The 24,886-nt window shown below is 32.3% G+C and overlaps 2 protein-coding genes across 3 annotated transcripts; one reads left to right on the top strand and one right to left on the bottom strand.

Moving 5' to 3' along the window:
• The first annotated feature begins 10,071 nt into the window (after positions 1 to 10,071).
• Positions 10,072 to 14,503, top strand: LOC115700834 (probable LRR receptor-like serine/threonine-protein kinase At2g16250). Its single transcript, XM_030628502.2, has 4 exons — positions 10,072 to 12,745; positions 13,061 to 13,189; positions 13,337 to 13,359; positions 13,505 to 14,503. Exons 1-4 carry the CDS (start codon positions 10,815 to 10,817, stop codon positions 14,107 to 14,109), a joined length of 2,688 nt encoding a protein of 895 aa, XP_030484362.1. The 5' UTR covers positions 10,072 to 10,814; the 3' UTR covers positions 14,110 to 14,503.
• Positions 14,504 to 18,473: 3,970 nt separating this feature from the next.
• On the bottom strand, positions 18,474 to 23,743 carry LOC115700814 (uncharacterized). Of its 2 annotated transcripts, none has more exons than XM_030628484.2 (17): positions 23,006 to 23,743; positions 22,058 to 22,383; positions 21,901 to 21,978; positions 21,593 to 21,813; positions 21,392 to 21,484; positions 21,089 to 21,172; positions 20,879 to 20,995; positions 20,623 to 20,728; positions 20,462 to 20,524; positions 20,114 to 20,167; positions 19,913 to 19,970; positions 19,696 to 19,772; positions 19,498 to 19,568; positions 19,352 to 19,412; positions 19,136 to 19,195; positions 18,974 to 19,036; positions 18,474 to 18,830 (listed from the first exon to the last, which is right to left on the bottom strand). In XM_030628484.2, exons 1-17 carry the CDS (start codon positions 23,328 to 23,330, stop codon positions 18,711 to 18,713), a joined length of 1,977 nt encoding a protein of 658 aa, XP_030484344.2. In that variant the 5' UTR covers positions 23,331 to 23,743; the 3' UTR covers positions 18,474 to 18,710. The 2 variants fall into 2 exon arrangements, with proteins under 2 accessions (XP_030484344.2, XP_030484336.2); XM_030628476.2 differs by having other exon boundaries at positions 19,498 to 19,577; positions 23,006 to 23,665.
• Positions 23,744 to 24,886: the final 1,143 nt, after the last annotated feature.

Here is a 24,886-nt window from a genome sequence, read left to right as displayed (position 1 = left end):
TTGTAATTTTGATACTTTATTAATTGATTTCATTCTCTGGGCGTGGCCCCGTGGACTAGGAGTGTTCGGGAGAACACTGATACCACGTACAAATCTCTTGTGTCAAGTTATTTATTTTTCTGCAAATATTTTATATTCTGCCTGTTCAGTTTTGCTGTAGCAGAATTACTTTCTGCTGCTGCAAACGCTTACAGTTTTTATATTTTCGTATATACAACTTTTGGACAAAGGTGTAAAACCCTTGTTCAAGTTTTGTGATTCTCCTACTTGACACTTTGTGTTGTGGTGTTGAGATTGTTCTCACATCTCTATATATACTACTATTTATATTGTGTTTTATAATTTTTTCTTCATCTTCTTTTTTATATTTATGTGTATATTTTATTTAGAGTTGTAATATTATTTTATCAATATTATTGTTCTTGTATTTTTTATTTTGAGTTGTATCTATTGAAACACCTATAAATTTTCAACAAATTAAACAAAATAAGAGTAATGAGATTAAGAAGGAAGAAAAAGAGTTGACCCTCACGTAGTGAAAGTCTTTTTTTAACTTCATCAAATGCCCTTCATACAAATGAAGCTGCATGATTGATTTTTTTTTTATTTAATTTAATATATAAGGAAACTGCATGTAGATTTAAATAAATAATAAAAAAAAAACATTGGATAACTATAGTATGAGAAGAAAATACGATAACCACTTGAGGTTAGCTCAAGTGGCCATAGGTGGGTGCGTGTGTTAGAGGTCCTGAGTTCGAGTTCCAAGTAAAATATGATTGTAATATATAAACGCTTAAATAAAAAAAAAATTATGATAGAAGCAAAAATTGGAGATTGTGGGTCATAAAATTGTTTCACATTATAATTATTGAACATGAACATGTAAAAGCTTACCACTTATGCATTATTCATTGGCTGCAAAGACCATATGACCAAGTCAATTGGCTCTACTTTTTTCAGAAAAAAATAAATATATTATCGTCAATAGTAGCATCCTACTCCCAACGTGGCATTTTGGACGAATAAAAAAATGCCACGTAAGAATAGTACAGTAGGCGAATTTCTATGGTCAATCATTGTCAAAGGCAATAAGGGCCGACATATAAAATAAAGTTACCAAGTTGGACACGTATATATATATATATATGCTTTTCTTTTCTCATTAGACGGTAGTCCACCTAGTTACGTCCAACTCCATAAAACGTCAAACTTTATTTTATTGTCCTTTTATATTTAATGTCACATCATAATCGATCATATAATTGAAATGTTTTTCTCTTTTTTGGATTTTTTTTGTTTCTATTAATGAGGTTTTTCAGCTATCCATCCCATCCCACTGCCCTAGTTTCAATGTATAATAAAAATTAATGCACATTATTATAAGTTTTTTAAATAGTACCACATCATTAGATATTATATTTTGATGCATAAATGAATTGGCTATTTTTCATGCCATTTTTCTTATGGCGTTGTTTAATTAATGAATGAAACATCTAAATCATCGTTAAAACGATGTATGACATATTTTTCCATGCATCTAAGCAAGCACCCAATTTTGCCTAGTTATGATATGATTGAGCCCAAAATATTTTACTTATTGATTAGTGAGAGTCTACGTCGTCATGAAAAAAGAAGAAAAAAAAAACTATAAAGTTGATTTAAAGGAAATTAACGCGTTTGGAGAGTTGGCATGTCAGTCACAATCATTATGTGGGTTCCCAATTTTTCTTTTTAAATAAGAAAAATATATTTTATATTCCCACCCTTTCTAAACACTAAGGTGGCGTTTGGTTGGAGGTAATGAAATGGAATGGAAAGGAAATAATTTTCATTTCATTCCTTTGTTTGGTTGCATTTTAAAGTATTGAAATGACATTCCAATAGAATGCTCTTTCTACCATTTTGGTGGAATGGCTATTCCATTTTAAAAAGGAAGGAATGACCATTCCAATGTAATAAGAAAAAAAATTTAATTATTTTTTTATTAATTTTTTTTATCTATTTTAAATTTTATTCCATTCCATTCCTATTCTCATTTCCATTCCTATTCCTATTCCTATATTTTCATTCCTCCCAACCAAACGCCTCCTAAATTTAATGTTAAGAACTCTTTCCAATCCAATCAAAATTTATAAAAGTTGATAAAATTAAAATATCATCTTACATATGATAACATAAATATTACATTATTAAAAAAAAATTACATTCATGACAAAAAAAATACAGTAAATTAATCAAATTTAAAATACACTTGAAAATATTAATTAAATTATATTAATTCTTCCAGTTATCATATATGTCCTGAAAGTGTTCAATTAATGTATTTGAAACTTAATGTGAGCTTCCTTATTCTTACTTTTTTTTTTTTTTTTATGTTTAGCAAAAAATTCTTGAAGGTGATGTGTATTTAGTTTTGATTTTTTAATGTGTGTATAAATTTGTAATGTTAATATTGTATAATATTTAAAAACTATATACATAAATATTTAATAATGTTTTATTTAAATTATAAGTAAAAAACAACAATTTATGATATTCACCTTTTAATCTACACACAATAAATCAATTTCTTAAATAATTTTAAGATTCTCTGTTTTGACTCTTTGCTAGGGTTACGATTATCAGCACCTTATTGTGGTCATGGGAGGTCGTGGTCGATCGCGGAAGAGTAGAGCTCAGGGAATTGGAACAAGCCCTGAAAAGAAAAAGATATGAGGCTTAATTTTGTCAGATCGAGTGAAGAAGGTTTGTTCCATGGATGAGCTAATAGGCATTAAGCCTAAACACTACAGCTGAAGTAACCTATATGAGTGAAGGTTTATTTGATCATTATCTGATACTTTTACCAATGTATCCAGACTTGTGTCATGGGAAGAAGCCTTTCAAGTATTTTAAGATGTGGAGTTCGACACCTGATTTTTTAGAGCTAGTGAAAAGAAATTGGTCTTTACTAGTTTTTTGGACACCGATGTACTGTGTGATCGCGAAATTGAAGAGGCTCAAGGTAAAGTTAAAAGAGCTAAACAAAAAAGGTTTCAATGATCTCCGCACTGATGATTTGTAGGCACTACAATACCTCTAGACTTGTAAGGATTAGTTGAAGACCGATGTAACGCCTTGCTAGATTAGGCATGTCACAGTATTTTCTATGCACTCATTTATTAATTAAAGGGGTTATTAAAAAACGTGATTAATTAAAACTCTTAAACAAACTTGAACTTTTAATAACTAAATACAAAAGGTTACATAATTTTGGGATCCTATTTTTATTTTACAACCATATTCAAAATGCTACATATATGAAAGTGTCACCCGACGACTAACAAAATATGAACTATATTGTCCCGAAGATCTGAACACTCCAGGTCTAATCATCCGGATATGTATAATCTTCATCCAGTTGTATACTCACTCGTACTCAGCCTTTACTTCACTCTTACCTACACATGTACACATATCTGTGAGTTGACATACTTAGTAAGAGAAGCATAAAATATAAATATAAAATTGAATTGTAACTAGGCGCCCATACACCTAATCATGATTCTATAATCTGCGTCCAACGTGTATAAATCTCAAACATTCTTGACAACAGTATGATTAACCATAATATCAGGCTATACTCATTGCTCTAGTTGTACTAATGTGATAGCATCAATCCATACTTACTAAATTGGCCGAGATCTCCTTACAATATTTTTCTCGTCTCTATGTGTACTTTCTCCATAGTAGTGCAACATAACCTACATCATTGTCATCATTAATATCTTGTTTAAATAATGTAAGAATCTTTAAATAATGTATATGCACCTTCTTACATACCTGAACATCAGCTACATATGGGATCAAAATGCCAGAAACATCTAAAGGTATAGGCTCAACAACAAAATCATCATATGTGGGATTCGCTACAAGAAGAAAACCTAAAAATCCCAAAGCTTTTTTCGTGTTGGTGATGACGGTAACAGTAGAGGTCCCATTAAAGAACCCCTTTGAGATTGTGCATATCACAATACTACCTTTCACTACATTTGGATTAAAAGCTTCAGGATAGTGACACTCATCAATATAGGCACTGTTTTGGGAAATGACCCATCTGTCTTCACAACATCCTTTTCTAATACCAGCTTGTGTAAGGAAAACTCATCACCAAAAGATGGTCCTAAATGAAACCTAAAAGCAAACGGATTGCGAAAACAATACCCATAATTACGAACTAACAAAAATTGGTATTAAATCTACCGGATAGCCCAACCCCTCTAATTTTTTGGCCATTGCCATGAAGAATAGAACCAAGGTAGGTTTTATCTGTGCTAGTTGAGGCTACTCCTGCGGGCTAGGGGTTGAAGGAGACTACATTAGAAGGGCCCGGCCCTTTGTTACCTATTGCTTGGACCATAAAAACTATAAACTATTATTCTGTTGATATGCTTCGAGAGATAAATTATATTTTCGTGTATTTACTTTTAGATTTAATATATATATACATATGATGATCTTGAGGATGTGGTACGAAGATAATAAAAAATTATTCTTCTGTTGCGTACCTAATTTAGTACCACAAAATCAACACATGGGTAGTAGTGTCATTCTTGGTAATCATCATATCGTACTTGATTTTTGCATTCAAACAAGCCAAGTACTTTTCTATCCTACTAAAATCAGTAAGTACAATTCTTGAGGCCAATCTAGAAAGTTTGTCAAACTGAGTTGTATACTCAGTTACCAACATCGATTCTCCTTGAACCAACTGAGTAAATTCTCTTCTCTTGGTGCTATGCACAACCTCATTGTAATATTTTTTGTTAAACAAATCTTGGAACTTCTCCCAGGTAATTACTGAAACATCTCGATTAAGGGATACCATATCCCACCATACCAGGGTATCATCCTAGAATTGAAAGGTCGCACAAGTCACCCAAGCATTGTTGATGAGTCCTATAAAATTCAAAATTTTATTTATGGTGGTTAGCTACTGCTCGATCTTCATCACAGCAGGGCTTCCCAAGAAAACTAGAGGTCCCTGCTTCATGAATCTCTCATATAAAGGCTTTAATTTGTTACTGGTGAAAAACTATTATGCTGGCAACACTGAAGCTACATCAACTTGTACCTGAGGTGGAGACACCATAGGAGGTCCATGTTGCCTCAACCTCTGAATTTCCTCATCTTGCTGTTGAATTTTGGCTTACATTTCTACAAACCTTTGCTCCCAATCATGAAAAGCTTGTGGTGGATTTTCATGTGCACCTCTGTAAGTCATTTCACGGCCTCTACTGGTCTCGACCATATTGCCCTGACCCCTGGTGTTTCGATGAGTCTCCATTCTATAGGACATGTCTGCAAAAATACAAGTCAAGTTAGCCAGGAAGCGATCATAACCGTAAACTAATTATCGCAAACATGAGAACTTAACATGCTCTTAATCAGCTAGTAAGCTACTAACATACTTCCTATCTGGCTTTTCTATTCATAAAATTAATTTAAATTACAAAAACATGTAAAGGCTTATTGGATAGTGAGTCGAGCTTATCTTTGATGATGATTATACATATCTTGACGATCTTTGAAAGATAATTTGACAGCTCTGTTACCAAATTATAACGCCCTACTAGATTAGGCACATCACTGTATTTTCTAATTACTGTGCACTCCTTTGCTAATCAAAAAGTTTATTAAAAAACGTGATTAATTAAAACTTTTTAAATAAACTTGAACTTTTAATAAATAAATACTAAATACAAAAAATTACATAATTTGGGATCTCATTTTTATTTACAACCATATTCAAAATGCTACATATATGAAAGTGTCGCCTAGCGACTAACAAAATATGAACCATATTGTTCTGAAGACCCTAACACTCCAAGTTTAATCATCCCGATATGTACAATCTTCTTGACTCTAGACTCACTGCTACTCAATATTTGCTTTGCCCTTACCTACACATGTAAACATAATTGTGAGTTGACAGACTCAATAAGAGAAGCATAAAACATAAACATAAAACTGAAATGTAACTAGGCATCCATACACCTAATTATGATTCTATAACTTGCATCCAATGCGTATAAGTCTCAAACGTTCTTGACAACAGTCAGCGGGGAAAGAATTCCCACTTACATATATATATTTATATATTTAAAAATGATGTCTCAAATAGAATTAAAAAATATATATATCATAAAAATTATTCAAAAAAACAAACATAAGTGAAATAATGTGTATAATAAATGGAGTAAGTAAATACAAAGTTGGCAATCAAAAATAAGTAGTTAAGTGTCATTTTTTTAAAGCAGTTAAGTGTGATTATTAATATGCATCGCTGTATTTATGAAAAACTGAAATGTCTCATAATGTAATCAATAAAAAACTTAAAACATGAAGTTGTTTTAATTGTAATAGTTAAGATTTTAAAATTTAAATATATACATATATCATATCAGGATAGGTTGGGGCAAATATCTATTCTCCCGCCCTAAACTTGACTTGAGTATGAACATTTAAACTCATATTCGCCTCTGCTCCCAAAATTTGACCCCTGCCCCCACCCCATTAGGGGTGGATACCCGCAGATACCTAAACTTGTAGGTATAATTGCCATATCCCTAATAAAATATATATAGCTACATTCTTTTCTTATTTTGTAATTACAAAAGCTAAAATTCTACAAACAATTTGTAGATGTGGGTATAAAAAAAATTACGCATTCAATAAATTATTTAAAATTTAATTTTGACACTTTAAATAATTTTAAATTTTCTAAAGAATTATAATAAAAGAAATGCTAAGGCATTACAGGTACCTAACATTCTCTAACATATCATATCACTATCTATCGGTAGTATCACGTCTCATATAATTTAATATAATAACTTTTATGAGATATCGCTAAACAATCACAAAATATCATCACTAAGTAGGGTCGACCTTGAGAATATATCTATCATGGGACTCGAATCCATACTATTGTATAATATGTCATACATTCTAATCAACCAAACTGTAAATATTTATTATTAAACATCACTACTGGTGCCTTATAGCAATGCTCTTATAATAAACTAACCTTATTAAAAAGAGTTTTTTACAGCCAAACCCTTTCAACTATCACTCCACTTGCACTTAATCCTCTAAGCTTAAATTTTGACGGTAAAACTCTCCAAACTACTTAACTGCTTGCAAATTTAAGGTGTCATCTATTTTTTACAGTTAATTGTCAATATAGACTACTTATGTGTACACTTTTGTACATGTGTTAAATTTATATTAGTACACATAATATTATTATTTTAAAAATATAAAATTATTTCAAAATTTATAATATTTTTTATTTTTTTAAATATATATTTTTTATTTTTTATAATTTAATTTATTTAATTTTAAAATGAATTTTGAAAATAATTTTTAAATAATAATATTAGGTGTACCAATATAAATGTAGCATATGTACACGAGTGTATACACAAGTAGCCCATAATAACAGTTAACCGAATGACACTTTAAATTTATTACTAATACATTCATTTTAGAGGATTTTATCTCCAAAATTATAGCTTGGAGAGTTATATACAAGTAAAACGATAGTTGAAAAAATTTTATCACAAAAAACTCTATGAAAAATAAATTTATAACTTATTGACGAGTAAAAACTGAAACATATGCACCGATAATCCTTTTTAGTTGGTATCGCATGGAAGTCCCAATAACGTAGAGAGAAAAAGTTTCAGATATATGTGGCAACATATTATGTTTGACTAGTAAAAAATAATTAATAAATAAGACAAGAATTGAAAACATTAATAATGGTTGGACTGGCAATATTTTTATGGGTATGTTTTCATTGTACTACACGTAGCAAAATTGAGGTAAGGTGGCTAGAATTTTCAACGAAACTTGATGATGACTGAGATTTTGTTTGCTTGTTATTTATTTATTTATTTAACCTGAAATATGTAGCTATAAAAGTATTATTATTGGACATTAATGGTACTTAACACAATTAAATATGTCATTTTGTGATTGATTAGTAATATATTTTTAAAAAAATATTATATTAAATTATATATGACCCAATATTTAATTGAACCAATAATAATATCGACACATAAAAAATTACACATTACTGGAACTTTAACATTTTCTATCACATATAGTTATTGTGTTTGAGTTCTAAACATTAATTGATTTTTAACACTTAATTAAAACTGCTCGAAATCAATAATGAGAAAAATCATGTATGAACATTAAACATCAGCAAATTTATTTGGATTTTGGAGCATAAGTTTACTTGAATTTGAAAAAAATGTTGGTTCATTAATATTAAATAATGCTATTGCCTTATTTATCGGTATTTATTTTGATTACATCAAAACCTTATTATTTTTTTTAGTTAATTCTTTCTCGAAGTTCTGATCCCTTGTTTTACTGCGGTTTTGGTGTTTGGTGTGGCTATACCGATAAGATAATTCATGTTATGCAGTAGTGTAAAACTAATCATATTAAATTAAAGGCTCATTTTCTGGTTATCTTATCTAATTCATGAACCTAAAAAAATAAATTACATATTAGAACGTGAGAAAGTGACAATGGCTAACTTTTCAATTTTGTTCATTATTATTATTATTATTATTGTTGTTGTTGAGCCTTTTCTTCTGTTATCTACAGGGAATCTTATAGACATGAGGTTATTGGGCTATAATTATCCCAAGAGCATAGTTGTAAACTTGTAATCAAACAACTACCGTTGTCCTCAACACTATAAATTATAAAACATTACTCTATCTTGAAAATTCAAAAGCCACAGTGGTGTGGATACCTTTTGAATTGTCTTTATAATATTGACAACCCAATTTTAGATGATTTTCTTGTGAAAATGATGTTTTTAGAATAATCAAACTAACAAATACCCCTCTCCCAAATTTAATTTCTTTAATTTCCTTCAAAAGAAATATTATATATAAATGTATTGTCTCCATAGTTATACAAATATTGAAATCGGAGTATAATAAATTCTTCACAAAATAATGTTTCTGACACATTGTCGATTATACCCAAAGAACTATTTTATATAAAAATTGGTATTTAAAACGAACTCGCCATAAAAAGAAATTTGGAAAGAAAAAAAAAAGTAGTCCTACAAATCTTATCAAACATCCAATTGAAGGAAAAAAAAATTGCAAATTCCTTGATAAAATCCTGACCGAGCTAGCCCACTTGAAGCTAGTTCCAATAAATTATACAATATAATGTATAGCCAAAGAAATATTGAAGTGAGAATACAAAATTTGTCACCCTACAAAATATATATACTTATTTTTTTCTTTTTAATAGAAAACCCAATATATATATATATATTTTTTTTTTTTTTGAAATAGAAAACCCAATATTTTAATTTAAGAGAAAAAAAGAAAATCATCAAAATTCAAATGTGGGTACAAAGGGGCCCTACAATTTTTAATAACTTTTCAAATTTTGTTTTATGCTGGAGTTGTCCTTGTTTTCCTTTCAAAGATTGAAATTTCGGTTGAGGCGGCTTACTTTAAGCTAGTTACAATATGTGCCTAATATCATCACATATTGCTGCTTTATAAATGATTAGTGATTTAAATTAAATTATTTAGTATCTAATTAATACTGAATTATACTAATATCGGTTGGTAGCTTTTAACATTTATCTCTAATTAAACATGAAAGCTTATGGCCTTAAATAGAGCAAAGAATAGGTCAACATTGGGTCCAAGAAACACCAAGGAAGAACCCATAAGAAAAAGAACATTGTTATTTAGTGTTCAACACCCTACCAACGTGTCACCTAATAATTTATTATATTATTTATTTAATAAAAATATGTGGGACTGATGTAAATATTTTGTGTGATAGATCAAATATTAGATTTGTTTGAATTTATAAAATACATAATTAATTAACTATAAATATTTTAATTATATTCAAATTTTGATTTATCAAATATTTATTACTTATTTTTTTAAAAAATTAATTATTAAAATATTCTAAAAATTAATTAATATTATATCACTTGTAAATATAAGTTATGCTCCCCAAGCTCAAAAGAGTAATTCTTTTTATTCTGCTTTTCATAAATCTTTCATATATTTACATATTAATTTATATAAAGTTTTAATAGGACCTAATATTAAAATGTACCGATAGCGGTACAACATTGTGATCTCGACATTTCTGTAAGAAAAAACTTATTAGATATTCCCAACACTACACCATCACCATTCACCATTCACCACCACCACCGCACCAGCAGCAATTGCAAAAACACATCCCAAAATAATAATTGCGAGACTGAAGAAAGCTCCCAGTTCCAGGTTCATTAATAGCTCCGGTGTCCTGCAGAGAAAAACAGTTCATGCAGTTGGCCATGGTTGTTATTGTCTTCATTTATTGTTTTACCTTCTTCTTCAAACCCCGTGCCATCTCAATGTCCACATCTATACTGAGCTCTAATTAAGATTATTTCAGAGTAAAAGATTGTATATATTTGTATACAATATTTAATATAGATACATAATTCTTGTTCCGGTGTCGTTTCTGCTATTGGGTTGTGTGTTTCGAGAGGAGGAACGAAGCATGCAAAATTGAAGCTCGTGATTGGAGCTTAGAATTTCTCGGAAACCCAACCAAAGAGAAAAAAAGAAAAAGTTTCTTCCTTTGGGTTCATTGCCCCAAAGAGAATCCCATTTTCTGTAGTGTGAGACTCTAAACTAAGGTTGTGAAGTCAAGAAGATGAAATGAAAGCTTCGTATATGAACTTCAGCTGAATATCATCAGAAGTAGCCATGAAAGCTCAAGTTTGTTTTTTCACGGTTTTTCTTTTTGCCTTTTTTATTCAGTGGGGTTTAGCTCAGCAAGTGAGGTTAAGCTCCAGAGCTGAGTGGTCGGCGTTACTTGGCCTCCGGTCGTCACTTGGGCTTAGAGGAAGAGATTGGCCTATAAAGGTCAATCCGTGTAGTTGGCCCGGAGTCCAGTGCAACCAAAATGGTCGAGTCGTTGGGCTTACTGTCTCGGGACTCCGGCGAACCCAGAAAGGCCGACGCCAACCCCAGTTCGCCGTCGATGGCCTAGCCAATTTGACTCTCCTTACTTCTTTCAACGCGTCCGGGTTTTTGCTTCCTGGGCCTATACCCGACTTGTTTGGCGAAAGCCTTAATGTACTTGAGGTGCTCGACCTCCGGTCGTGTTTGATTATTGGTCCAATACCTCAGTCGCTTGGCGGTTTGATCAATCTTCGTTCCTTGGATCTCTCTGATAATAGCCTTTCCGGTAGCATCCCTTCTTCAATGGGGCAATTATCAGAGCTATCAGTTCTTAATCTTTCCCGTAATTCTCTCACCGGGTCGATTCCGTTCGAGTTTACCTCACTTCGAAATCTTACTACTCTTGACCTCTCCTCAAATTTCTTTTCTGGGTCGATTCCATCAGGTTTAGGTAACCTCTCGAGACTTGAGTTTTTAAGTACTTCTGATAATAGTCTTACCGCTTCTATACCTGTTCAGTTGAATAAACTTTCTCGACTTGTTGAGCTAAATTGTAGCAAGAATTTTTTTACTGGGTCATTTCCTAAAGAATTCACGGGTTTGAGGAGCTTGAGGGTTATTGATATTAGTGCTAATGGTCTAGAGGGTCCATTGCCAAAGGGCTTGTTTTCAAGCCTTTCTCAGCTGCGGGTTGTGGTTCTGAGTGACAATAAACTCGATGGTGCTCTTCCTGGTTCACTCTGGTCTATTCCCAACTTGCAGTTACTTGATTTATCTGGAAACAATTTTACTGGAGCTCTGCAAATTCCGAGCTCAAATTTCAGTACGAAGAATGCCACTTTCAACCTCTCAAACAACTTTTTATATGGAAATTTGACTTCTTCACTCTGGCAATTGCGTTTCTTTGATTTGTCTGGTAATTATTTCCAAGGAAAGGTATATGAAAGTTCAGGTAATAATGCTAATCTTTCAAAAAATTGCCTACAGTTGCCGAATCAGAGAAATTTGCAGGATTGTACAAACTTCTATGCTGAGAGGAACTTAATTTTTGAAAATCCTGGGATCCCAAAACCAACAAGTCCCCAAGAATTAGAATTGAAGAGCAGAAATAGACTGATATTCATACTGGTTGGAGTATTTGGTGGATTTGGCTTCATTGTGCTTCTAGTATTGGTTCTCGTAGTGTTGCTAAAATGTCGCAATAAGAACGTTGGAAGTGAAAGAGGGGTTGCAAATGCAGAGCCTGTATCAGAAAGAGCCAACCCTTCATTTCCTAAAGATCTAGTATACCTTTCAGGTCTGGGAGAGTCGTTTACTTACGAGCAGATTGTCCACTTCACTGATGATTTTAGTGACACAAATCTCATCAAGCATGGACACTCCGGAATCCTGTTTAAAGGGCTTTTAGAAGGAACCCCGGTAGTTATTAAGAAGGTGGACTTGAGTTCTTGCAAGAACGAATCATATATGATGGAATTGGAGTTCTTCCGCAAAGCTTCCCATACAAGACTAGTCCCACTATTGGGACACTGCTTGGAGAATGAGAACGAGAAGTTTTTGGTTTACAAGTACATGCCAAATGGAGATTTGGGCAATTCGTTGCACAGTATTGTGAGTTTGGGAGATGATGGGTTACAATCCATGGATTGGATTACAAGGTTAAAGATTGCAATAGGAGCTGCGGAATTTCTTGTTTACCTACACCATGAATGCAGTCCCCCCTTTGTTCATAGGTATGCCTACATTTTCGCTCTCTGCTTCTGAATTCTGAATTCGTTGATTTAGTCAAGAACTTTATTGCATACTTTAATATATGATCTATTTTTTCTTTAATGAAAAAACTTTCATGATATAATTGTCAATGGTAGGTAACAAGTATTGCTGAAGTTGTTGAGTATATATTCTTGTTGGTGGTTTATCTTTTTCAGTCGATATTTATAATATATAGTGTTGGATTATACATTTTTAAAAAGTGGAAGAACATGATTCTTGTCTGCATTTTCCACTCCTCAAGTACTAACAGTATAATTTACTTTCCATGATTAAAGGGATATTCAAGCAAGTAGTATTCTTCTAGATGATAAATATGAGGTGCGAATCGGAAGCTTGAGTGAGGTCCATATCCAAGAAGGGGATGCTAACCAAAAGGTTCTCAACAGGTTATTGAGGAAGCAACAGTAAGTCTTTTAAGCTGACCCTTACTCTATTTTTTGGTTGTGGTGAACATTGTTAGACTTATTTCATCTTAAGTACTTGTATGGTTTCACTAAGCTTCTAATACACAATCGTGGACTCACAAATTACATTTACTTGTTATTTTGCAGAACATCTGAGCCTGGCCCTTCTGGTGAGTATCTTTACTTTGTCTGAACTTCTTTATCGTCATACTCAAATGAGATGACAAAAACAAACTACTTGCTCATAAGCATTTCATCTTTCATTTTCAAATCAATAATGTGAACTTTGTTTCCTTTTTTCTTTGTAATGGACAGCCTCTTCTTTGGCAATTTGCACTCAAGATGTTTACAGTTTTGGAAAGGTATTACTTGAGCTCGTGACTGGTAAGCTTGGCATCAGCAAAACAGACGATGCCACCACAAAAGATTGGTTGGACAATACTGTGCGTAACATCAGTATGTATGACAAAGAACTCATAAACAAGATCCTTGATCCATCTCTGATTGTTGATGAAGATCTCTTGGAAGAGGTATGGGCCATGGCAATTGTAGCAAGATCATGCTTAAACCCGAAGCCATCAAAACGCCCCCTCATGAAACACATTCTCAAAGCATTGGAGAACCCTTTGAAGGTAGTGAGAATGGAGGGTTCCAGCTCTGCGAGACTGCGGACGACATCATCTCGGTTGTCTTGGAGTGCTGCCTTCTTCGGAAGCTGGAGGCACAGCTCATCATCTGATATTGCTGCTGTACCGGGCTACGGGAACAGAGAGAATTTCAGCAGCTTCAAACAGTCTAGTAGAGTGGGGTCTCAGGGCAGTGGTGGTAATGATCACTCATCTTCCAACAAAAGATTGTCTAGTGAGATTTTCCCTGAACCTGTTGAAATGCAAGACATGGAAAAGCAAGACGAGCATTAAAGTTTAAAAGAGCGTTTCTTGGGAGTTTATCCAGTGGGAATGGGATGGGAACTACTCAACGTTGTCGTTCCACTTCCACTTCCACAACTCAACCAACCAGTTCCATGGTTCCATATCATCCGAGCCTGTGTTGAATTGCTTTTGGTTTAGTACAGCCCTTTTCACCCACCATGATTTTGGATGTGGAGATATAAATTTTGGAGCTTGGTGATTTAAAAGCTAGTAGTACTTGGTTCTGAAAGCATGTTTTTATTGCCCAAGCCAACTTTAGATGTAATTGATATTTCCGAATTATATATATACATGTTACGTAGAATTTATCTATATTCCCAATAAATGGTGATTCTTGCTTTTACTTGAAGGAATATTTACAAAGCAAATGCTAAAAGAGAAATTTGAGCTTCTGTTCTATTATTTTTAATAATTATCTGAAAAAATGTTTCACTTCTCCTTCTTCTCTTATCTTCTCTCCTCTTCCCTTTCTCTCCTCTCTACCCACGGCAAAGCACCCCACCAATTCCAAAAAAAAAAAAAAAAAAAAATCTGATCCTCCATTGAACCACATCAGAATATCCATTAACACCATTAAAACAGTTAACGTCATCTCCTCTCAACGTAGAAGAACCCATTATTCACTATCAATTTTTTTTTAGTGTTTTTGATGATTTAAAACTTACAAAACTCACAAAACACTATATTATCTGTTTCAAACATCTTTCATGATTTATTTGTTTTGTTTGAGGATTTCTTTTTCCTTAAAAAACAAAATCTCAAAATTGGAAATTCACATATTTTCAAACAAAAACAATGTTTAAAATGATGGTTTGCGATTGTCTCGTTAAAACTTGGTTTTAGACGCTCAAACGATATTAAACTGATAGTTTGCGATAGTTCTATGTAAATTTTAGAGACCGAAAATAATGCAAAAGGATGTCATTTTGATTGTCTTTCAATGATCGCTTCAAAACTTTATTTCAGAGATTAAAAAAGATAATATTAAAATAACGACTCACAATGGTCCCAAAAAAATTTAATTTTTTGAGACTTTGTTAGTGCCATAAAAACTTTATTTTGGAAGTGAATCAATGTAGAATTGTAAATTCTGAATTGATGAATTGTTGATGTATGATCAGGTAATTTTTTTATTCATGTAATAAAAACTTAAAAATTATAATTTTACACTCAAATTGTGTTTAAGGCCATTATCCCCGCCTCAAAACATAAAAATAAGATGTCGTTTGATAACACTTTTATTTTTTAATTTTTTAATCACAAAACGAAAGTAAAAATTTTCTTTTTAAAAATTTTATTTTTGAAAAATAAAAATGCGATCTGTAACCACTTTTGTTTTTCAATTTTAAAAAACAGAAAACAAAAGTGTCTTCTGTAAAGTTTATTTTATTTTTAGTTTTTGATTTTATTTAAGTAGGATCTAGGTTCGGAGTCAGACTCGGATTCGGGTCAGAGGTCGGGTTCAGCGCCAGGGCCATGGGGAGAGATTTGGGTCCGGATCTGGTCGGAGTTTATGTTAATTAAAAAAAAACTGTTTAAAAAAATATTGAAAGTGACTTTTTTTTTAAAAAGAAAAAAAAATTAATTCTCAATTAAAAAATTAAAAGTGAAAACAGTTTTATAGAACATTTTTTTAAAAAATATTTTTACTTTTATAATTTTAAAAACAAAAAACTAATTAAAAAAGTATTACCAAACGCCACTTAATTTTTTTTTTTAAATTTTGCATTCAAACAACAACATTGCTTTATTGCATCATTTTGGACTTCCAAAAATCTACTTTCGATGTATAAGCCATAACTTAAGGCCGTCATTTTTTTATTTATGTATTTATTTATTTATTTTTTTTTTTTGTGATTAGAACATTTCACTTCTATTTCACTATCTAAATTGTATCTTTTCGGTATCGTTTTTGTCTTTAAAAATCAACTTTTTAGGACCATAAGCCACTTTGAGTCTCCAAAATTAAGTTTTTATGAGATTATTGCAAATTATCATTTTTATGCAAAATTTTGCTGATTTTAAATTTTAAATGGAAATATGCGAACAAACTAATAAATCATGTATAATGTGCTTGAATTATATAAATTAGTAAGTATCGTATAACTTTTTTTTTTTAGAGTTTAAATTTTAGATTTTATATACTTTTATAAATTTAATTATACAAAATACAGTATTTACTCCATTACAATCCTATCACGAATTTAGATTTGATATCTTAATCATTAAAACATTATTTCGTATGGATTAATCATGAAAACATTAAAAGGAATGTGATGTAAATATGTGTCATGTCGTGTCGTGTTATAAAAAATATGGGTTGTGTCATATTATGCTATATAAAAAAAATATGAGTTATGTCATATCGTACTATTTTTTAAAAGTAGGTCTAGCACGGAACTTGTATTTTTGTATTGTGCTCGAATTTGTACCAAGTTTTACTTGAGCCGTCTTATTTTCTTATAAATGCTCAAATTTGTACTCTATTTTTACACATTTTATTTTTACAATTAATAAGATAATTACTAACTTGTATGTATTTTTTATAGCTTCAATTATTTTTTATATACTTTTTTAGTAATATTTTGCAGATAATCAAATAAAAATAGCATTAGAATTATTAAAATTTGACTATTTACTAACAAACACTCATTTTTTAGTAATATCCACAATTTCCTTCAAAATTTGGAACTATTTAGCCTACCTTGATTTGCCCTAGCATCTTGAATCAACTTATAAACACTCTTCACAGTATTACATCCAGACCTTTCCTTTTCCCAAAACTACGAATCCTCCAAATAATTCTCACAGAAAGGAATACATAAAATTAGTGTTGCATCTTGATCATTGAAAAGGTTCCTGACCACCTTCTCATCCGGTCATCCCATTTAAACCGTCCTGAAACTATAAAGCTCACCACCTTCTTGTTGATTAGTGTTGGATGATGAGAAGTAACCCAAGAATCATCAAGTAGCCATGCACCCTCCAAAATCCCAACATCAACATCCAACCCACCCTCCTCCGAAGGCCACTTAATTAAACTTTGAGTCTCCAAAATGCTCCTCCAAATAGAATTTGGATTGGCACTCATGAGATTATTACCTAGCTTTGTAGATTTGGGCAACAAGAGAATTCAACCTTGTAAGTAACCGATAAGCTTGTTTCCCCAATAATGCTAAGTTAAAATCCCTCAGATGTCGAAACCCTATCCCACCTTTCAACTTATGAGCACTCAATCGATCCCAACTCATCCATTAAATATCCTTAAGACTCCGAGTTCGATGAAGATTTCCACCAATACTTGTTCATCAGACAAACTAATTGCAAAATTAGGAAGCGACTGAGCAGCCATCTTTAGAAGCACCTCCTTACCAACTTTTGAAGGAAACTTAGCGTCCCAACTTTGTATATTCTTTTGAACTCTTTCTATCAAAAAACCAAGAACTACTGATTTATTTTGTCCCATAATATTAAGTATACCCAAATACATACAATTGTCATCGACTTCTTGCATTTGTAAGCAAATATTCATATTATTATTATTACTATTATCAAATCATAAGGTTTTTAACGTGCTATGTTATTTGGGTTTGTCGTGTCGTGTCGTGCTTAAGTTCATATTTTGTATATCGTGTCGTGTCGTGTTAATTTATAGTATCATGTTGTGTTTGTGCTTATATTTTTTTTTTCGTTTTTGGTCGTGCTCATATCTCTTGAATTCGTGTCATGTTCAAAAAAATCCAACCTATATTTACAACACTACAAACAACACGGTGAGGAGGACATAAGAAGAATGGGTGAGATTTTGACTTTTGAGGGTTCCTTTAATGGCTGTGGGTAGAGAAAAGGAGAGGACAAAGACGGTTGGTTGAATGGGAGGGACACTTTTGACAACTCATACAGAAACACATTTTCAAAAAAAAAAAAAAAACTAAAGACCTTGTTTCCAATACAATTTAGCATATATTTTTTTTTTTGAAACAATTTAGCATATTATTTTAATTGTGGATAGTAGGATGTCAAATTTTCCAATTCTAGTAGATAACAAAATAAAAATAAAGAAAAAAATGTGTTACACACACACTCTTAAAAGGAATTTTGTCATCCACACTAAATACCGAAATAAAAAGAAAATCTACTGAATCACTGATTTTAAAAAGTGTGTATAGTTACTTACCCAAAATTAAAAAAAAAAAATATCAAGGACCAAGAAGATTTTTTGTAGTCTTTTCAGACTCTTCTGTTCTGTCAAGTGGACTGAAAATGATGAAATTTTATCATCGTAATAAATGTTAAAAGAAGAGTGTGTGTACCCCTTACCTAAACCGTACCACCTCTATCAGAGCAATAAATACATAAATTTTCACAATGTGAATTAAAAAGTTGGGTCCGACATTTTAATGTTGAAAAGAAAAACTGAGATTTCAGTCTTACATTACAAAGTGCCAGTTTTTGGGCTAAAACTAAAAGCAAAGAGGGAATGGACAATTCAGCTGCTAATTAAACCCACGGCTTTGTATGTTAAGTTAAATTTCATTATTGTAAAAGAGGTCTATGTTCATTCATGCTTCCTCCCAACCAAACATAGCTCACATGAAGATATCAAACTCATGGGGCATAAAGTCTTCACTAGGTCTGTAGTATTTGTCTGGAGAGTACAAGCTTAAGTTTGACACTTGACTGGTATACAGGCAGGCAAATCTCTCAACCTGCACCAAATGCAACAACAATAAAATCAACCACCCCACCACCCCCAAAAAATATCTCCCAATAAATATATATTATGTATTTCATAATATCTCAATAAACATTAAAAACTGAGTTACAGTAAAGAGGTTATATAATATCATACCTGATGTGCAAAACGAGAGTTCTGATAGCCAGTCTTCATGAGTTGTCCCCAGACAGTATGGAACTGTGAAAAAAGGCCAAAAGAAACAACAATTCAAACTCTAAAACTTAATCTCAGATAAATTTTATGAAAATTGTCATATGGGATGGATAAAATCTCTACCTTGTGATGATTTTCCCGTTGAGCTTGTTGATGACTTAAACGCACTTGCTCTCTTTCAGACTGTTAAGTTAATGGAAACAAAATTTAAGGAAGTCAACAAACCCATCCGACGTAAGTTCTAAACATTCAAAAAAAGGTAATTTTTCAATTGTTCTTTTCTTTATATAATGTGCTGAGTTAGATGAGAAAGTAATTATTGTTGGAAAATGGCCTAACCTCTAAAACATCTAGCTCAGAAGTTAATTTTCGCTTCTCCTCTTCATTGATATCGTCAAATCTGAAACGCAGAATCAAACTTGAATGTAAATATTTTGTTTTCAAGTGAACAATAAAGTATAATGGCATTATGGATAAATACATACTTGAGAGACCATTTCAAATGATGAATTTTGTCTTCAATGAGATCACGATGATTCCTTAACAATCGAAGTTCCTGCATAAACTACGTCAATAGATGTTTGTCTTTAACCCAAACAAATCAAAGAATGTCAGCTCATGTTTGCTAACTATATTTAAAACTTTACTGAAAGATTTTAATAACCAAAAGTTCTATTAGACACCTTGCGGGTATCTCTCAATTTCCAAAGTAGTTCAACCTCCTGCTCTAGCTCTGGAACAACAAGCATTGTCCTCCACCCTACACATAATGGCAAATGTGAGAAAACAGAGAGCAGCATTCTTAAAATGTATATTAGGCACATTAATCACAAATGTGCATCCAAGACATGAAATAGAGCAGCAATCCTAGTTCATTGATGTATGTATACATAAATGTACCAAGAACTTTCTTGCTTCGTAGGATATCTCCGTAGATATGATCCCCAACATAGAGAACCTATTGAAAAGATACAAGTTAAAAAGTAAATGAACAAATTAAAAAACACAAACTGTACAAAACATTTTGAAATTCTTACTGAACAAACAGTTCTAACCATACATATACTTCAATCTAGTAAACATATAGAAGAAACAATTCACCTGAGAGCTTGACTCAATTGTAAGTAATTTATGCAGATGGCCAACATTGCCTCCCTGAACACCGACAGGAATAAAGACATTAGAAAACTTCAAAATAGCAAATGCACGTCATCGATTTAGAATTTGTAAATATTGGTAGCCTCAATTAAAATTAAGAAGGGTGTGGGATAATCGAACCATACCTAACCTGAAAAGGATGTTATCTGACCACATTTCAAGTAATTGAGTATAACACCATTGGAACTCTTATTATTTTATTTTCATTAAAAGATGAATATATAGGGTAATGATACATTCTGGAATATTAGAAATGCTGTTATATATCATTTAAAAATGGAAATTAGTTACCTGGAAAACTCTACATGACTTGTTCGGTCCCTTCACTGAAAAGCTAGGTGAAGTGTCTCCCACCTTTTTCATGCATAATAAAAAGTAATCAATAAAATTGAGAAAAAAAAGAGCTAAAACAGAAGGATAAGTTTATCCAAAATTCACATCTTGCAACTAACCTGAGGCATAGGAGAGCCATTATCAGTATTGAGTAGCATCCCAGACACGGGTTCAACTTCAAACAAGTTTGCACGACTATCATCATGAAAGAATCCCGGCTTTGCACTGCATAGACAATTGATTAAAAATGAACTATTAATATACACAGAAAAATGAATTATCCTAAGCCACAGATGCATGATTGAAGTAAAATCACATTATGTTTTCCCAAATGTTACATGGTCTAATAGTTCCAGAATCAAAAGAGAACAGTACCTGCCAGTGATGACAACATCAAAGTATTGAAGCCAATCAAAGTTGCATTTTCTAATTCCATCCATTGTTCGGGCTCCACAGAGAAAATTCATCACAATGTTTGTATAGTCCCACAAACTGTAAGTTATGCAATTTAAAGAATATCCAATCAATAATATTACCATATTTGAAGTACATTGACCAAGAAAAATAAAAAAAGAAGCTCAATACCTGTTTGTCACCAAGAATGTAGCTCGACCAGAATCTCTGAGCATTTTGAGCATGGGCACTATCGAAGTATCTTCATTGATATACCTAGTAAGCAGGACCAAAAGCAGGTGTCACAATCACAGATGCTCACTGTCAATTTTTATAGGGTATCTTTTTCAGATTAAATGGTGGTTGTAGTACTTGAGAAGAAAAAGGCCCAGTTAACCAACTTCACTTTACCCAATACTGTAGCACCACCATACAATTGAATAGTTTATTTAATGAGTCATAATCTGATAATTCAAAACAAACCAGTGAACAGACCTTTTAGGATCCTTTGCAACCATTTGCTTTAAAGTTCCATCACGATGACACAGATCAACTGCTGCTCGAACATCTCTATACATGCGAGCATAACTGGAGGACATAAAACATAAATTACAGACAAAATCATGGCCAGAATCATATATTACTAACTGACATGCTGCACCCTCCTTAAAAAGAAATAGTCTGTCATGTTCTTACTCTGTAGTGTCGGGAACTTTTCCAGGATTATTGTCACGAAAGTCAACCAATTGCGCAAATAAATAGGCTTCAGCTAGCGAAAAAAGGGTATCAATGAGAGCATAGTCAGGCTCATCAAAAGCATCCCTTGTAAGTGTACTTCCATAAATACTAACTTTATCTTCTTTGGACAATTCTTTAAATCCATGGTAGGCTACTTTCACATACTTGTGACGATCCATCTGCACAATTTTGAGACATGAGACTCAAGCTAAAGAAGCATACTTAAAACAAAAATAGAAAGATCAAATCAAACAAATGATGCCAACCTTTAAGATGTTGCCTCTTTTCTTATCCAGAACCAAACCTCTTACCATGTACTTCCAATCAAATGACCAATTCAGCAACTGCAAAAGCCATTTGAGCTTAATCAACCCATTACACGTAATGGTCAGACTCAAACAACAAAAAACAGAGGAAACTAACCTCGCGTGGGTATCCTAAATCATACACCAACTTCTTGATAGTGCCTTCATAAGCAAGGGACTCAAAAGTTTCCGGCTTGTATTGTGCTAAAGTGTAATCCATATCAAATCCAACAGCTACAATATTCTTCATATTCAGTGATCTGTTACAAAAGATTTGCTTTCCAATTACGTCAAGTTTACGCCCCCCTTCTGGTGAAGACCATATGCATGGCTCTTGACCACCACCACTGCAATCCGTGTTCCTAAGACGAGGTGATTTCATGTCACTTACAATAGTCCCGTGACTTTCCTCCATTGGATAACCAGAATGCAATAGTTTGATTCCTGATAAATTTCAGAATAAGGATCAATATATTAGCTCAAACAGTGGAAAGGAATGACAAAAACGAAATGTTTAAGAAAGCCAAAAGCATTTAATGAAAACATCACACAATACATTTCAAGCCTATAAGATAAGCCAACATAATACGTCACGTAACAATCCCAACTAAACGAGTGCTCCTTATCTTTAAAATAGACTTCTCATCAGACCCTTTAGTAAAGAAACTAGAAATGAAATCCCAAACCACCATTTTACTAAAGAACGAAGAAACGAAGTTTGAAAACAAGAAGAAGAAGAAAAAAAACTCCCCAAAAACACCTTAACGAACTTACCTGGGCACCACGTTAAGTTCCCACTCTAACAATCTTCACAGCTAGGCTCCAAAAAACACCTAAAAATCCAACACTACATTAAAAGAAAAAAAAAATAAAGGTTGTTCCTTTAACAGTCATCTACTCAATATCAAAACCCAAACCCACAACCATTTTTTTCTACCTGACCCCAGTAATGACTCCTAAAACTTTCCAAGAAAACCCACAAACAACAGTTTCTTACACAGCAAAAGAAGAACAAAACAAGCAATAGTGATTATTCTTTCTAAAGTTAAAATCGGCAGACACTAACCTCCGAAACAAACCCCTCTTCTCTTTCCGTGAAAAGAATCCGATGAAGTGAAAGCTCCAGAAACGAGTCGTATACGAGAAGAAAAAGCGGGAGGAAAAACGTCAGGAGAAAACAAAGAGAAGCAAAAGGAAACGGGCTTCTTGGGAATTCGCATGTTGGGATTAAATAGGCATTTGGGGAGAATAGGAAGAGACAATAAGGTGGGTAGTGGAAATGGTGGTAGTAGTAGTACTAGTGAGAGGGAATCGGATTCCGAAATAATGGCAGTGCCAATGAGACTGGTACAAGTTGGCAATGAGGTTGGAAATGCGGAACCAGAGAACATCTAATTTATACAATTACAATAGCTAGTAAGTAGTACTAATTCCGATTATTCCATCCCAAAGTTGGGATTATCGGATAAGAGAATTGAATTCCTCCCCCAATCAGATTCAGAGCGACTCGATAATCGATTCCCCTTTTCTTCCTAATATTAGTACTGATGCAAAAGCCATTTGGATTTGGGGAGTTGGTTGTTTCCGTTTTTTCTCGGGGAGGAACCTGAAACGTCGTCGTGGCATCCTCACTTCGTAATTGAGGCTGGAATTAAAGATGCTGTGCCACGTGTCCACCTCAAATAAGTATGCAATGCCACCCAGCTGAAGAGTTTTTTTTTTTGGTTTATATTAAATGACTTACTTACTCTACTTCAAAAGAAAAAATATGACTTACTTACTCATCGTGAGCGTCCCTTACACGTGCCGGAGACGAGTGGTGTGTGTGGACTGTGCCCTTATAAAACACGTGCTCTCTATTTCTAGCTTTTCTTTATTTTCGCTTTTGTTGAGAATCTCCTTTTTTGAGTTTCTTTTTAGTGAAAGAGGAATTAGTAAAAAATTAATTAGGGAAAAAAGAATACTTTTTCTTTTTAATCTGTGATTTCAAAAATATATATTGGACGGTATCTTTCTTATAAAATTTGAAAAAGTTTGGAATAGTACTTTACAGTGTCAACAAGTTTAAATTTGTTAAACCGTCCAAGTGGAATATTAATAAATTAAAGATAAATATTGTAACTGTTAATGGACTCAGAATTTTTATCTTGTTAGAGCTTATTTATTATAAATAAATATTTATACTTATATTATAATTATTTTTATTAATTTATTTAATTTTGTATAGATTTTTTAGTATTTAGTCTATAATTATTAAACTAAAAATTTTACATTGAATTTTTTAAAAGATAATACTTTTATTAGTAGGTCTATAGCTCCATATTAATAAGGGTTATTTTTAATAAGGGAAATTTACATGGTGTACTAACTTTTATCATTTTTTTACAAAAATACTGCCAGGCGGTATTTTTTACTTTTTTACTGTGTTTTTTTATAAGTTTCATACTGCAGTATACTGTGTTAAGTTTCACTGGTGTTCTACTGGTGTTTTACTAGTGTTCTACTGTTGTTTTGAGTTATACTGCTTTGTGTTTTACTGGTGTTTTATAAAAACACAGTATTTTTGAAAAAATTTCCGTATGACAGTATTTTTGAAAAAGTTAACCAAAATTCCAGTATTTTTGTAAGTTTCCCTTTAATAATATAGGAAAAATTATTAAGGTTATGATAAATATGACATAAAAAAGTAAATACTGCTAAATATGACATTATCTAATCAATCAAATAAATATAGATTTTTTTTAAAAAAAAAACCATATAAAATATTAAAAAGAGAATCTAAATTTAAGATTCATAAAAAATAAAAACTTAACATATATGGGATTGAATTACCATAAAAAATATTAAAATTTCCTTCATTTTTATTTTTTAAAAAATAATAAAACAAATGAAACTACAGTGATCGCCGGAGTCGTCACTTGTGCCAAAAAAGTCACCGGAGTTCGCT

The sequence above is a fragment of the Cannabis sativa genome, chromosome X, assembly GCF_029168945.1.
Source record: "Cannabis sativa cultivar Pink pepper isolate KNU-18-1 chromosome X, ASM2916894v1, whole genome shotgun sequence".
Taxonomy (NCBI): domain Eukaryota; kingdom Viridiplantae; phylum Streptophyta; class Magnoliopsida; order Rosales; family Cannabaceae; genus Cannabis; species Cannabis sativa.
This window is presented reverse-complemented; position numbering and strand designations above follow the sequence as displayed.